Source organism: Haliotis cracherodii, unplaced genomic scaffold (assembly GCF_022045235.1).
Source record: "Haliotis cracherodii isolate W230 unplaced genomic scaffold, xgHalCrac1.p SCAF_8, whole genome shotgun sequence".
Classification (NCBI taxonomy): Eukaryota; Metazoa; Mollusca; class Gastropoda; order Lepetellida; family Haliotidae; genus Haliotis; species Haliotis cracherodii.
Genome location: NW_027266341.1, coordinates 55,742,807 through 55,758,228, shown reverse-complemented (window position 1 = coordinate 55,758,228; position 15,422 = coordinate 55,742,807). Strand labels below are relative to the sequence as shown.

At 41.7% G+C, this 15,422-nt stretch overlaps 1 protein-coding gene across 5 annotated transcripts in view; it reads right to left on the bottom strand.

Moving 5' to 3' along the window:
* LOC139449823 (protein diaphanous homolog 2-like) overlaps nt 1-15,422 on the bottom strand; it is a 104,144-nt gene that overhangs the window by 15,670 nt on the left and 73,052 nt on the right. For all 5 annotated transcript variants that reach the window (XM_071231366.1, XM_071231367.1, XM_071231368.1 and 2 more), the window contains exons 12-24: nt 14,194-14,312; nt 12,447-12,616; nt 9,229-9,597; nt 8,085-8,199; nt 7,518-7,610; nt 6,935-7,131; nt 5,820-5,906; nt 5,286-5,438; nt 4,447-4,576; nt 3,474-3,598; nt 2,505-2,669; nt 1,868-2,003; nt 1,038-1,154 (exon numbers count right to left, since the gene is read on the bottom strand). In XM_071231366.1, the coding sequence (XP_071087467.1) occupies nt 1,038-1,154; nt 1,868-2,003; nt 2,505-2,669; nt 3,474-3,598; nt 4,447-4,576; nt 5,286-5,438; nt 5,820-5,906; nt 6,935-7,131; nt 7,518-7,610; nt 8,085-8,199; nt 9,229-9,597; nt 12,447-12,616; nt 14,194-14,312 (1,976 nt within the window). The remainder of the gene's footprint in view (nt 1-1,037; nt 1,155-1,867; nt 2,004-2,504; nt 2,670-3,473; nt 3,599-4,446; nt 4,577-5,285; nt 5,439-5,819; nt 5,907-6,934; nt 7,132-7,517; nt 7,611-8,084; nt 8,200-9,228; nt 9,598-12,446; nt 12,617-14,193; nt 14,313-15,422) is intronic.

The following is a 15,422-nucleotide window of genomic DNA, read 5'->3' as shown; positions in this document are numbered from 1 at the left end:
GGATACCGTGACATGCATCAACCAAGCCAGCGAACCTGCCCACCCAATCCCGTTAGTCGCCTCTTACGACATGATTAGACGCCTTTTACCTGCATGTTCTACCCCGGATCTTCACGGGTGACTATTCCCACCAGTCTGTACACAAACAGTACATCACCCAGACTGTCCATCAACAATGGTCCATACAGCCAGGGTAAGAAAACACAATCAGCCAGATTCACAACTGAGAGTTACATCCCCTTGAGGTCACCCATCAAGGTCCTTTCACTACTCAGAGGCCATTGTGTTTGTCTCTTGTTCAATCACACACTTTGAAGTATTTGAGCTATGTGATGGTGGCATATGAATAATCAACTCTGGACCAGACAATCCAGTGATTGATTTTGTGAGCAACGATCCATCGGTATATAATGACACTCAACCAACCAACCCGCCAAGCCTGACCACCCGATTCATTGAGTCAACTCCTATGAGGGGCCTAGGTTGCTGGGGACCAATTCTAACCCGGACTCCCATGGCAGAGCCAATGTGACAACCAGGTTTACATGATATGGCTCTTTTCATTAGAAGTGTCATATTCAGGTCCTGTTCTCTCCCAGAATCCCACTGGGAACAAGGTTGAGTCGTGTGGCATCAGACAGGTAGATTAATGTCTATAAAAAAATCTACACTTTCAGAGAAAGGAACCTTGCAAAAAAATCATCCTTGTACATCCATGTCTTTACCAGGGAGTAATTTCTTGAATCCTCAACCTTTTTATCACACAAATACATTTTGTGATGGGTTCATACAATTTCAATTTGCTCATAAAATAAGTATATTATAAATTGCACCTGAAGTTGAGAGAAAGATTATTTCATAAACATACATCAATGTTCAAAATTAAGGCGGTTCTTGGGTCCTTGCAGTTTGCTACCGTTGTACTTGATTTAGGGGACCTTCTAAATCTTTAACTTTTAACATCGTTAAGCATCTTGTGGTATACACTACAATGCTTTACATCCATATTAATGAAGTATTTATGACCAACTACATACCCCCTGCTGCCCGTGGTGTCCGGCGCTTGCCATCTCGCTTCTCTCGGTTGACGCTGAAGGCCGACCCTGTCTTGAGTGCCTCCAGCAGGTTGTCCATCACGCCCTCTTGGTCATCATCTGAAGCAACAATACAACCCAAATGTACAACAACGTTCTCAGCCTCTGAATCATCATCACTCCCACCTTTATGTTACCCCTTTGATATTAGTGATGATCTTTCAACTCAAATAAAATCAACAAGAACAAATCCAGTTCTGATGTCTGCTGAAATATGGGCTATTTGCCTAACTTTGTTCATATTACTGCTATTGTTATATATAGCTATCTACCCACACTAATACATACTGTTTGTGGTCATGTTACTTCTCATAGTCAGTTTTGCATTGTAATTAACTGTTGTCATAACAGACATCACATTCACAACCATGATCATATTACTGATCATGACCAGTGTCACAATCCACTAACTGTGGTCTTAGTACTGATCACATCCAGTCTGCCTAACTGTGGTCATAGTACTGATCACATCAGTCTGCCTAACTATGGTCATAGTACTGATCACATCCAGTCTGCCTAACTGTGGTCATAGTACTGATCACATCCAGTCTGCCTAACTGTGGTCATAGTACTGATCACATCCAGTCTGCCTAACTGTGGTCATAGTACTGATCACATCCAGTCTGCCTAACTGTGGTCATAGTACTGATCACATCCAGTCTGCCTAACTGTGGTCATAGTACTGATCACATCCAGTCTGCCTAACTCTGGTCATAGTACTGATCATCCCAGTCTGCCTAACTCTGGTCTATCCTGTTTAGCCCTGTACCCACCTGTGGTCATGTCCAGTATCGCAATCTGCCTGGCTTTCTTCTCCTTCTTCTCCCTCTCTGCCTTCTCCTTGGCTTCCTTGGCACGTCGTATCTTCTCCTGCGTCTCACGCATTTTGGCATTCTCTTTCATAGCTTTCTATAAGACCAAAACACAAACACATTAAAAAAAAAACATACCTCATATATTACATGTAATATATTATCAGCCTCGCACAAGTAATCTCCCCTTGTTACAAAACCAACTCCCAGGAGAGGTGAAATGAGGTTCCACGTTGTGTCCAAGAATATTGCCCTTATATAGAGACATGCCTGTTTTATAGTACTAGCCCACTTAGATACCATGCCACAAATTAAGGATACCCCACTCAGACACAGTTTATGGACTCCAAGCCGACCAGTCCTTGTTTAAGCCCCTGAATGACTAGCAACAGACAGGGTAACAACAAGTACCATCTTTTAAAATATTTTCGAATGATGAGGCCGGGGAACGAACCATCGACCTTATACTCTCTCTAGGCACGGGCTTCTACTCAACCAGGGAGGCGGTCTCCACAAAAAGAAATGACAAGTCCCAATATTCAAACAACTCTTATATATGCAAGTCCACATGCAATTCCAAAATCCAAAGCCAACTTACATTAAATGATTCTTTGAAATTTTTTAAGTCTCCAAAGAAATCTTCAACTGAGTATTTCTTGGTGTCGAAGCACAGATACTTCGCCAGCTCCTTAAACAGGGAGTCCAGCTTCTTATACATCGTACTGAGGACTTCGTGCTGCTCGCTGGCAACTTTAATGAACACGTGATGGAGTCAAGGAAAACAGACATCAGTCATGTACAAACATATATTTCCTCTGTGAAAGAAACATGAAAGACTTCAAGATTTCAGAAAACAATAAATCCTTGTACCATGTCCATCAATATCAATGCAGGCTCTTCAGTTTCCCTTCCATTAAAATATCTATTCTTCATACAAGAAGTGGAATTTGAAGAATAACCTTTTTTATCCTTCTGCACCCAAATAATCTCAGTGTACTGCAAAACAGTTCATCCAGTCATTTGTATAAATATATACTGTAAACATGAATATTTTGGGGGATTTTTTGATCCAATTTTTTTTATGATTCCTAACTCTTTTGTTGCGCACGCATGAACACACACACACACAACACACACACACACACACACACACACACACACACACACACACACACACACACACACACACACACACCACACCACACCACACCACACCACACCACACACACACCACACCACACCACACCACACCACACCACACACCACACCACACCACACCACACCACACCACACCACACCACACCACACCACACCACACAAGAAATCCCAATTAAAGTAGTGTTTAAATATAACCTTGCTGAATGAAATGGTCAAAATTCAAGTCAATTAATCCTTTCATTCGAGACCAGACAGTTTTGTGATAAATATAACAAATAGTGAAAACTTTTGTCGCAGGGAATACGTTTTATACCAACAACAATAACCTTGAAGCTTTCATAGACCCTGGAAACAAACATCCATGGCCGAACTGATTCAGTGGAAATCAACTGTTGCTGAAAAAGGATATCTCCATGACCTCAGCGAACCTGTCTCCCTCAGAGCTCGTCTTGCTGATGTTCTTGATGTCGATGTCCAGCTGCTTCACCTGCTTCTCCATCTGCTTCAGGTTCTTCTGCAGCGTCTCGTCGGACACTGAAACAAACGGTCATGGCCCATTGAGTTATACCAGTCTGTGACTTTAGCCCTAGGTTGGACACTGAAACAAATATTCATGGCCCATTGAGTCAAACCAGTCTGTGACTTTAGCCCCTAGTCAGACACTGAAACAAACATTCATTGGCCCATTGAGTTATACCAGTCTGTGACTTTAGCCCCGAGTCAGACACTGAAACAAACAGTCATGGCCCATTGAGTTATACCAGTCTGTGACTTCAGCCCCGAGTCAGACACTGAAACAAACATTCATTGGCCCATTGAGTAATACTAGTCTGTGACTTCAGCCCCGAGTCAGACACTGAAACAAACATTCATTGGCTTCAAACATTGCACCCACATGGAGAATCAAACTTGGGTCTTCGGCGTGACGAGCCAATGTTTTAACCACTAGGCTACCCAACCATCCGGCTAAGAGAGTCAGTTAGCAAATTACCGTATTCGACGTAATAAGCACCCACAGCGATATTTGCTAATATATTGGCAAGCGAACAATCCCAATTAGCACCCCTTCCGACTGATCAATGTACACAAGACTTAAATTTATTCATGTATAATACGCACTCATGTGTTATATGCACCCTTAATTATAGGCAATTAAATTATGGAAAAGTATATCTGTCGTTTATAAACATTTCAGGCTGTCAGCATAAACCATGAAATTAACGATCTTTCAACTGTTTTTTATTCACCAAAATAATATTCTAATAAGAGACCCCTATTTCTAATTTTGACAGCGCTCTAGGCGCTTATTGTGTAAAATATGGTTTTTCATTCATTCACATGGGACAGTTCAGCCATCACACTTTCGGACCCTGTGTACCTACCTCGCGCTGCCTTCTCCGTGTGTGTCAGCTCCTCCAGGAAGCCAACTAGATCTGGGTGTTTCTCTTCAACCGTCTGTGCCAGGAAGTGCATCAGAGTTGTCTTCCCATCCTGAGACTTGGTGTTGTCCAACTGGGAGGACATGTGACAGTCAGTGGCATATACACAGTACATGCAAGTTTCAAGCAAGTTAGATGACCCACTGTTTCATTTTCAGGATTTCATCTATTCTTCATCAAAATCTCCACTTGGAGAGGGGTAAAATAGTGAGTGAGTGAGTTTCGTTTAAGGCTACTTTAAAGTGTGTCAACTTGATGTTGAGCATAGGTTTACTGCTGATATCATCATGGATTTGAGGAACGTATATCTCTGCACAGCAAATTGCAGCATCTAAGACAACTGGGCGACTGCGCCCCAAACGGAAAAATAATTATGTTCTTAATACAGGGTAGTTATTTATTCCACAGTCAGCAATATTCCAGCTGCATCAGAAATCCATACTGTCATGGGACATTCTAGTCCCCAATTCTCATTGTAGCTTACTCTTGATACAAGCATGGAATCCTCTGCTCCAGTGTGCCGTTGTACGAAACATCCTTAGCACTATGATGATCATAAGCCTACAGTTCTGTCCTGGGACACCTACAGTTCTGTCCTGGGACACCTACAGCTCTGTCCTGGGACACCTACAGCTCTGTCCTGGGACCCCTACAGCTCTGTCCTGGGACCCCTACAGCTCAGTCCTGGGACCCCTACAGCTCTGTCCTGGGACCCCTACAGCTCTGTCCTGGGACCACTACAGCTCTATCCTACAGAACCTTAATGCAATCAAGCCACATACCTTGCTGAGGAAGCTGATCTCAAAGCCAAGTGATTGTGCATTCCGAGAGCCGGCGTTGAGGTAGTTGCCGATGACGAGGATGAATTCCAGCAGACGGGCGAACTTCTTACTGTTCTTCACTTCTTCACACGCCTCGGTTGCTGCCACCAAGTCCTGGAAACAAGGTGGGAGTTTTAGACAACTTACGCCATTTGCCGCAACAGCTTCGTACACGTACCATGAAGAAAACATAGACTAAAGTTCTAACTTAACAAAGAACTTTTTCATTAACAAAGTTGGGCAAAGCTGTAATAAATGACAGCAAGAAAGAATAAAAACAAATTGGTTCTTAGGAAATGAATTATGGTAAAGTTTTGCTAACCGGTGCCGGAGTTTTACAACTTTTTTACGAAATGATTTGATACCCTCTGCTTTGCTAATGAGCAACCAGCAGAACGTATAATTTTTCAACAATATTTAGCATAAAGTTAAAAATTTAAGTAATAGTCAATATTGTGAGTACCGAAAGGCCAAATATGTTTGAAGTCAACTCACAGGCTTAATGTCAGCCACAATCTCAGAAAATCTCATCTTGAACAGCATGGAGTTGAGACGAGGAGTGATTCGCTTGATAGACGACATCTGTGAAGGAGAGAGAGTGGTGAATGATTTTTGTTTGTTCAAAGTTTAATGAAGTGGTGTCCAGACAATCCAATGATCGATATTAGCAGTTTCCCACAGCATAGGGGTATGATGACACACAGTAACACAAGTCATCACACCACCTGATCCACATAGCCACCTCTAACACCAAGCATGGGTTGCTGGGGACCTGCTCTAACCCGGGATTTCCTTGGGTACTGACGCAGCATCTTGGATATTTTAGTATAAATTGTATATTTATATACTTATCCTATCTCACACTATTGAGATCTTTTTTCTTCAATCCTATGTGGAAACATACTTGAACCATGTTTCCAGCATCAAAATCAAAAACATTCACCAGAACACACCCCAGTATCTCTAAAGTTCCAACCAACAACTGGGTCTATTATGTGCTCTCATGCATGGTAATCTTCCAAGCTGTGACCAATGCATCTTTAAACCAACTCTCTTTCTTAGAGTGTTTGGGTGAATGTTTTTGTTTTAGAAACTTGGTTCAAGCATGTTTCCACATATAGGATCGAAGGAAAAATACATATACATAGTGTGAGATAGGAGAAGTATATAAATACATATGCATAGTGTGAGATAGGATAAGTTAAAATATTTGCAAAGTATAATCTGGTCCTGGATGCAGCATCTGCCCATGCTGGCTGCAGCAACATTCCCCTCTGAGATGTAATGCCACAGGGTGGTCACCATCAGGGATTAACTATCGAACTATCGACTCATCACAATTGTAACAGACCCTAAGCATCAATGACACCTAACTGTTACCAATGATGTTGTGCTCATAAATAAAATGTCCAAATGGTATCATTAACTTTTCCATTTGTTTGTCTCCAAAATACACTTTGTAAGCACCAGCATGTTCGGGTTAACAAATCATGGACACTGCAAACTGAAGGAAGTGTTTCCAGATTGCCACTATCAGGACTAACAGAGTTAGTAAAACCGAAGTAGTCTGACAACATGCATCCTGCTCAGGGTAGTGAACTGCTTCCTACCTCCACCGCGAACTGTTCGGGTTCTGCGAGATCGTTATACTGGTCCTTCATACTGGCGATCTGGTTCATCTGCTCCGGCGTAGGCATGTACTTCAGCAGTTGTTCCAACATGGCTTCCGACAAGTTCTCATCATCTATCGCAAGGATCCGCCGCTTTATTTCCTTATATGGCACCTTGATCGACCCAAGGAGGATAGCTGTTGCAGACAGAACAATGTTTAGGTATGTACTCAGTCTTGGAGGTGGGGCGAGACATATACTTTTAACGCTGTCCATCACCTGGTCCCCTTGTAAAGTGTAAATTATTTTGTTGTTCTCAATTTCTAATAAGGATAAGAACTGATAAAGTTTGATCATAAAGTAAGTGTTGTCAGAAAAATTAGACTTTGGAAATAATCAAGTCTTGACCAGGCAAACCAGTGACTGAAAGCCAAGTCACTGCACTGACGAGCGAATCTCTTCAGTTGGCACTTGCATCAAATACGGGATACTGGGGACCTATTCTTACCCATGGGGGATCATAGAGTAAATGCTATCATGTGTGACTTCCAAAGATTACTAAGTGCTATTAAGTGCAGCTTACACAGATTCTGTCCTGCTTTAGGATCCAGCACCCGCAATTCTTTCGACTTCTTCTTTGGTTTGATGTCCACATTTTCACTTGTCTCTTTCTTCGCTGCAAGAAAAAGAAACATGAAATACTCCCCGCCAATATGACATGTCTGGTTGTGTGCAAGGCAAGAAATATTGTACGGTTTTCAACATCTGCTCTGGAGCAAGTTGTTGCTATGGAAACTCGAAAATAAATTTTTCAAAAATCCCAAACTATCAAAAGGCACTAGTTCACCACTAGACCTATGCATGTGCCAAGTTTGGTTAAGATATCTCTCATGGTTTTTGAGTTATGCTCCGGAAAAGAAACGTGACAGACGGACGGACAGCACCTATTCCAATATCCCCCTCCCACTTTGTGGCGGGGGATAATAATATTCTCAATGCCGAAAGAAGAGGATATTCACTGAAGACAAACAAGTGTTATAATTGACAACTGATAAGGCTAGACCATTTAGGTCAACTGACGAATGGAAAACTTGTGGCTGACTTATAGGTAAGTTGGTTTCAGTAATGCTAGAGAGACCGGCATATTCACCTGGTGCTTTCACAGCAAAGCATTCTTCGAGATCCTTGAACAAAACGTCACTTTCAAATGCTTCTTCCGATATCTTCACCCACAGGGAGTCTTTGTCCAACACACGTGCATTCACCTTTGCAAGATAACATACAAAGTGTTATTCTCTGCTCACCTTAAAGTTATTTTCTGTGCATCACAATGCAAAGTTTTTGCCACAACTATGTCTATGTTAGTGTATGGAGTTGTAATATCTGTAGCGCCAACATGGTTTACGCTGCTTGTAGCAAAAGTCCTGCAATATTGTACCCATGTGGGGAATCGAACCCTGGTCTTCGGCATGACGAGTTAACACTTTAACCACTAGGCTACCCTCTGTCTAACAAAGCAATCCTAGTGATTATAGACTATCATATATTGACGTCATGGCTGTGGTGTCTACTTAGGTAAAATGTACTCTGTTCACCCATCAATGAATGGGTACCCGGTAACAAGAGATGGTAATGTGTCCATTAACCTTCTAGCACCTCACAGGCAGCTTGAAATGTATACACCCCAGGGAGCTGAGAATGGAAATCGAGTCCACACTGATCCATTGAGTAGGGTATATATGTTAGCGCTTGCAGCATGCAGCTTGTCTATGGAGTCTAGTGCACAACAACTACACACATTATTATTTTTAATGGCTACTATCATCATCATAATGCTAAGATTGCTTTTTGGAACAGGTCTGAAGTTCTGCAGTGTTCGCACTGATTCTCCTAAGTCTGTTAATGCGTTGATGTTGGTTGGTTGGTTGGTTTGTTGTTTAACACTGCACTCAGCAAAATTCCAGCTATATGACGGCAGTCTGTAAATAATCGAGTCTGGACCTGACAATCCAGTGATTGAATCATGAGCATCAGTCCACGCAATTGGGATTGATGACATGCATCAACCATGTCAGCGAGTCTGACCACCCGATCCCGTTAGTCGCCTTTTACGACAAGCATAGTCACCTTTTACAGCAAGCATGGGTTGCTGAAGACCTATTCCACCCCGGAATCTTCACGGGTCTCTGTTAATGTAACATGCACTGGTTACGTGGATCTTTTAACCTTGGAAAACCCTAACAAGCATATATTTTACAAGAAGCCTGTGTTACAAATATTAAAGATCGACTCACCTTGTTCCAGTTCAACCTCTTGGTCTGTGTATTTGTAGAGTATTTCTTCTTGGGCTGCATGCCAAATGGTAGTACGTTTGTTGGGGGAGAGGGGGCGCCAGGGGGACTGAAAGCTCCGGGTGGTCGGGGCGCCCCGGGAGGGGGTGGGGGCGGAGGAGGTCCCCCACCTGGAGGGGGTGGGGGGGGAGGAGGTGGCGGTGGGCCACCGCCAGGAGGGGGTGGAGGAGGAGGTGGCGGTGGTGGACCTCCACCAGGTGGGGGAGGGGGAGGTGGGGGTGGGGGCGGACCTCCCCCTGGGGGTGGGGGAGGGCCACCACCAGGCCCCTTGTTCAGTGCACTGCTCACAACTGTCCCTATTCCCTGAGAAATCTGTGAAACAGAAAGATGATAAACAATCACACTCAGAGTCAGTACATGTTACTTAAATGACATGTTCCAAATACAAACATTCATGTATAATATAATGCCTCAAACAATGAAATCAAAGTGAGTTTATGAGTGAGTTAAAATTTTAGATCGCATTGGTAATATTGCAACCATATCGCGATAATGAAATCAAAGACAAATAACAATAAACACTGGGACACTAAAAGAAACAACAAGATAGGTCACAATGTCATTTAGAAAACGGTCAAATGTAACAAATGTTATATTTGGAATAACACTTTCTTAGTAAAGAACAAATTCTGTCCATGGCAAAATATCATTTGTATAGTCAAGTCTCGTTAATCCGACACTCGTTAATCCGACAATCGACTTTATCCGACACTAATGATGGGAACCGATTTAATCAGTGCTATTTAGTCCCGTTAATCCTACAGTCTCGCCCTCCGACTCCGACACACATAATTTGCAACGAATTACCGAAATCACTCATTAATCAGTTTCGTTAATCCGACACAGTGATCAGCATACTCCGTGGTCATCTGCCCACGAGTACACAACCCCATGTTTTGATGCGAGACGAGTCGGCGAGTAGCTGCATATTTCAACAGCTGCAGAGATAAATTTGCTTAACAATAAACAATTACTGCTTTAATTAAACAAAACAGGATTAATCACATGCTTTGATTACTTCAATCTCATTAAATCGGATACAAGTTCTCGCTACCACTGAGGACATCCCATTACAGATCATGTCAGATCGACCTTTCGCAAACTTTGACCGACCAATGAAATTACAAACCGGAAGTCAACATTAGCCACTAAGAAAGCAGCTTTCTTAAGCATAGCGGCACTAGTTTCAAATTGACAACTTCCATTCCATATGCTTTAAAAAGTATGTTGAATCAGTCATACATTAAAAACATATGATCTGAAAACATATACCGCTAACAATATAACATAACAATATGAATATTGCCTTTTCCCTCTATTTATTGTAACGTATTTGAATCGTTATCTATCGTGTTGTTGTCCGATTTTCGATCACGAATGTTGATACTACCTAATTTCGTTTATCCGTCATACTCGTTAATCCGACATACTCGTTAATCCGACATACTTGTTAATCCGACATAATCATACAGAGCTCCAGATAAGGTTTTGGTGTTGTGGGTATTTTACCCATGCATTTTAAAATCACTGGGTATCAGTAATTCTATCTGCGTATTCAAATTTCTGTTACCCACTAGTTTTTACACATGGGTATTCAAGTTAAATATTTAAAAACACTATTCATCTAGTCTTTGCAAACTGGTGTCGTGTGGGTTCGAGAGCTTTATAGGACTCAAAAATATCACGATACTTCCACAAGAAAGTGTGATGGCAAATGATCATGATCTGACTGTCATCGTGGAGTTTGGCAAGGTTGACGGAATGCTAACTTATAATTTCAAAATAAGTTGCTGATTTGGTAATCGAATACGCAGGGTTACTTCACAATATTTTGATGATACGCAAAAGGTTTATTTTTGTAGCGTATCTGTAATGTTCGTTGCGTATTTGATACGCTTGGATTATATTTTACTGCGTATTTCTGCATTTCTGATGCGTATTTTACGCAGATACGCAGCTTATCTGGAGCTCTGATCATATGCAACCAACAGTGTCAGATTAACGGGACTTGACTGTACTTTACTAAGAAAGTGTTATCCCAAATATGACACAAGGGACAATGTTACATCACATTTTTCATACTACAGTTTGTCACACAAAATGTTCAGAGCATCTGTATACATTAACTGACAACAGATGTATATTAAACGGAACAAGAATGGTCAGTAGGATGATGTATATAATGTCAGAACACAATACACATACCGTATTCGACGTAATAAGCGCCCAGGGCGCTCTCTCAATTTGAAATAGGGGGCTCTTATTAGAAAAAAAAATGGAGTTGAAAGATTGTAAATTTCGTGGTTTATGCTGACAGCCTGAAATGATACAAATAGTCTGTGTGTATTATACACGACAGATATATTTATCCAGAATTTAATTGCCCATAATTAAGGTCGCATATAACACACGAGTGCGTATTATACACGAATGAATAAGTCATGTGTACATTGATCAATCGGAATGGGTTCTAATTGGGATTGTTCACTAGCCAATATATTAGCAAATATCGCCGTGGGCGCTTATTAGAGCGGGGCGCTTATTACGTCGAATACGGTAATGATTTAATTTATCTGTAGGAGAGAGAGTGAGGAAGTTGGGTTTAGTGCCACTTTAAACAGTTTTCCTGTTACATCACAGGATTGGTTGGTTGGTTTGTTGTTTAACGCCGCACTCAGCAATATTCCAGCTATATGACGGCGGTCTGTAAATAATCGAGTCTGGACCAGACAATCCAGTGATTGACCTCATGAGCATCGATCCAGGCGATTGGGATTGATGACATGCATCAATCAAGTCAGCGAGCCTGATCACCCGATCCCGTAAGTCGCATCTTCGCGGGTCCACCTTAACCAACTGAGCCACCCATCAGTAGGTGCTTTAGCACAAATGAGAGGCTTGGTTGTGACGAGGGCAGGGATGAAAATCTTACTTAATAATAGTTACACCTGACAATAATAGTACTGTAACAAATGTTATATTTTCAGTAAAGTACAAATTCTAGTACTTTGTTGGGTTGAGTCCCATCCGGGATTCGAACCCACACTGAAGAGTCTAGCACCAAATAATTCTACCACATAACGATTCCATAAAGTTCCATTGTCTATCAAGTAAATGAAGTTCACCTTTCAAAGAGAAACTGCATGACATTACTATGCTACCTTTTCTTTGAGTTGCGCCAGCTCCTGCTCATATCCCTTGATCTTCTCATCCAGACTCGTGGCCTTGGCCTCCGACTCCTGCTTGGCCGTCAGTGCTGCCTCCAGCTTCGTGTTCATCTCCCCCATATTCACATTGGAGTCCTCAAACTTGGACTTTTCCGATAAACTACCTGCAAGTAAAAGTACCAGAGTTGGAAGTTCAAGGAGATCATAGACTCTTTTGGAATTGTGATCAATGGTTGTATGAGTTTAAAACATCATAACTAGCCTTGGCTTTACTGTACAGTACAGTTTTTCTAGAGGGTTGGGGACAGGCAGCACAGACAATTCCTAGACATTACAAAATATTTGCCACAGTTTCGTTTTCATAAAATTAAACTAATGCAGCCACACAAATCAGTTTAAGCTGGTATTGAATTTGTAAAACCTGTTTTTTATGGACAAAACTGATTTGACCGAGTAGAAAACCTCACTTTGGCATAGTGTGGATCCATACAAACTTTTAGCACTTCGGTCACTTTCAGTTTAATCACAAAAGTAAGGAAGAGAACTTATGGATGTCAACTTCTTCCATTTGTCCATTGCTAATCACATAGCAACGCCAATTATCTATTGGCTTCCCTTTTAAGTTTCCACCTTTGTTACAGAGCTCCAGATAAGCTTTTGGTGTTGTGGGTATTTTACCCATGCATTTTAAAATCATTGGGTATCAGTAATTTAATCTGCGTATTCAAATTTCTGTTACACACTAGTTTTTACAGATGTGGGTATTTAAGTTAAATATTTAAAAACACTATTCATCTAGTCCCTGCAAACTGGTGTCGTGTGGGTTCGAGAGCTTTATAGGACTCAAAAATATCACGAATACTTCCACAAGAAAGTGTGATGGCACATGATCATGATCTGACTGTCATCGTGGAGTTTAGCAGTGTTGACGGAATGCCAGTTTATAATTCAAAATAAGTTGCTGATTTGGTAATCGAATACGCAGGGTTACTTCACAATATTTTGATGATACGCACAAGTTTTATTTTTGTAGCGTATCTGTAATGTTCGTTGCGTATTTGATACGCTTGGATTATATTTTACTGCATATTTCTGCATTTCTGATGCGTATTTCACGCAGATACGCAGCTTATCTGGAGCTCTGTTTGTTATCTTATTACTTTTGTTGTTCTTACTGGTACATATATATGTTTTGTGCCTCAGAACTTATTCACCTGATGAAGGAGTAAGAGTATACACCAAAACATTGAGTTCCACATAATAAAGAAATGGACATCCATCGCCCCATACGACCAGCATACGTTGTTGTGACTAATTCTCCTCTCGGTGAGGTGAGGTGAAATGGTGTTTAACATCGCGTCCAAGATTATTGCACTTATATAGCGACGTGCAAGCACGTGTGTGTCGCTGCTTGTACTTGTCCCGACTAATGCCGATTTACATGCTAGCCCACTGAGATACCATGCCGCAGTTTAACATGAATACCCCACTCAGACACAGTATACCGACTCCGAGCCGACCATTCCTTGTTTCAGCCCCTTAAAGCTTAGCGCCAGACAGGGTAACTACAAGTACCATCTCTTGATGTCTTTTGGTATGACGAGGCCGGGGATCGAACCCCGGAACTTCCGCTCTCTGGGCGGATGCTCTACCACTGGACTATGGAGGTGGTCTCTCTAATTCGGACTCCCCCAGGGGTGGGCATTTGATGAAAGAACATTCCTTTGTCTGACAAACTTACTTAGAAGAGGTTCGACATCTATTTCAAATCTCTTGGTGTGCCGGAAGTCTGGATCCACTCCACTCTTATGCAGCACTATCTGGGTGACACACTCCTCTATGAGTTTGTAATACTGGGGTCTGTCATATGAAAAAGAAAATAACTGTGTTATAAACCATTTTGCTATCTATGATACAAAGGATTTTCGGATTTTCTAACTAAATATGTTGTCAATCTTATCCAGTGACCCGACAAAGTTCATATTTTCATGAGTGTCACATTCGTGTTCAAGACAACAGGGTTTCGACTGTATATATATGGATTCATTTATAGGTAAATGTTTTGGAAACAAGGGGGAATAAACATATCTTCACATATCTTCATATTCCTTAATGTGTACTTAATGGGACACCGCTTCTAATAGCAAAATGAGCATCAGACTCTATAAGGACATTACTGGAGGAGAGGTTTGTAGTTATGTAAATTAGCGAATTTTGTAGATGCTGAATCGTGATAGTGCTGCAGTACATAGCTACTTGGGCTGGGACAGGTAACTTGGGTCCTCAGCTCGGGTGGGTGCTCAGTCGGACCCGGGTACCCACAGGACTGCCTGGACCCATGGTTAGTCACGTAATATGTTGTTTATGACAAAAATTATCAAGAACTCTGTGAATACACTAAAGGGCACGAATGTTCATATTTCTTTCGGACTATTCACACATTCCTTCTGACATATATAATATTTTTGAATAAAGATAAAGCTTCAGTCAAGTTCAGTTATGCATGACAAGATCATTTTACAGTGTACCTGAATATTTTTTATCAGGGCTCTGGTCAAGCAATTCCCTATCGGACATTTTGTTTGTTTGTTTGTTGTTTAACGCCGCTCTCAGAAATATTCCAGCTATATGACGGCGGTCTGTAAATAATCGAGTCTGGACCAGACAATCCAGTTATTGATATCATGAGCATCGATCCACGCAATTGGGATCGATGACATGAATCAACCAAGTCAGCGAGCCTGACCACCCGATCCCGTTAGTCGCCTTTTACGACAAGCATAGTCGCCTTTTACAGCGAGCATGGGTTGCTGAAGACCAATTCTACCCCGGAATCTTCACGGGTCTATCGGACATTTTGTACCAATCTCTTGAGACCTACAGCGGGAACTCGGGGAGGGTTGGGAAATAGGGGAGTAGGTACCAAGGAAGTAAATTTTGACTTGTCCAAGCCCTACTAGCTACAAAAGC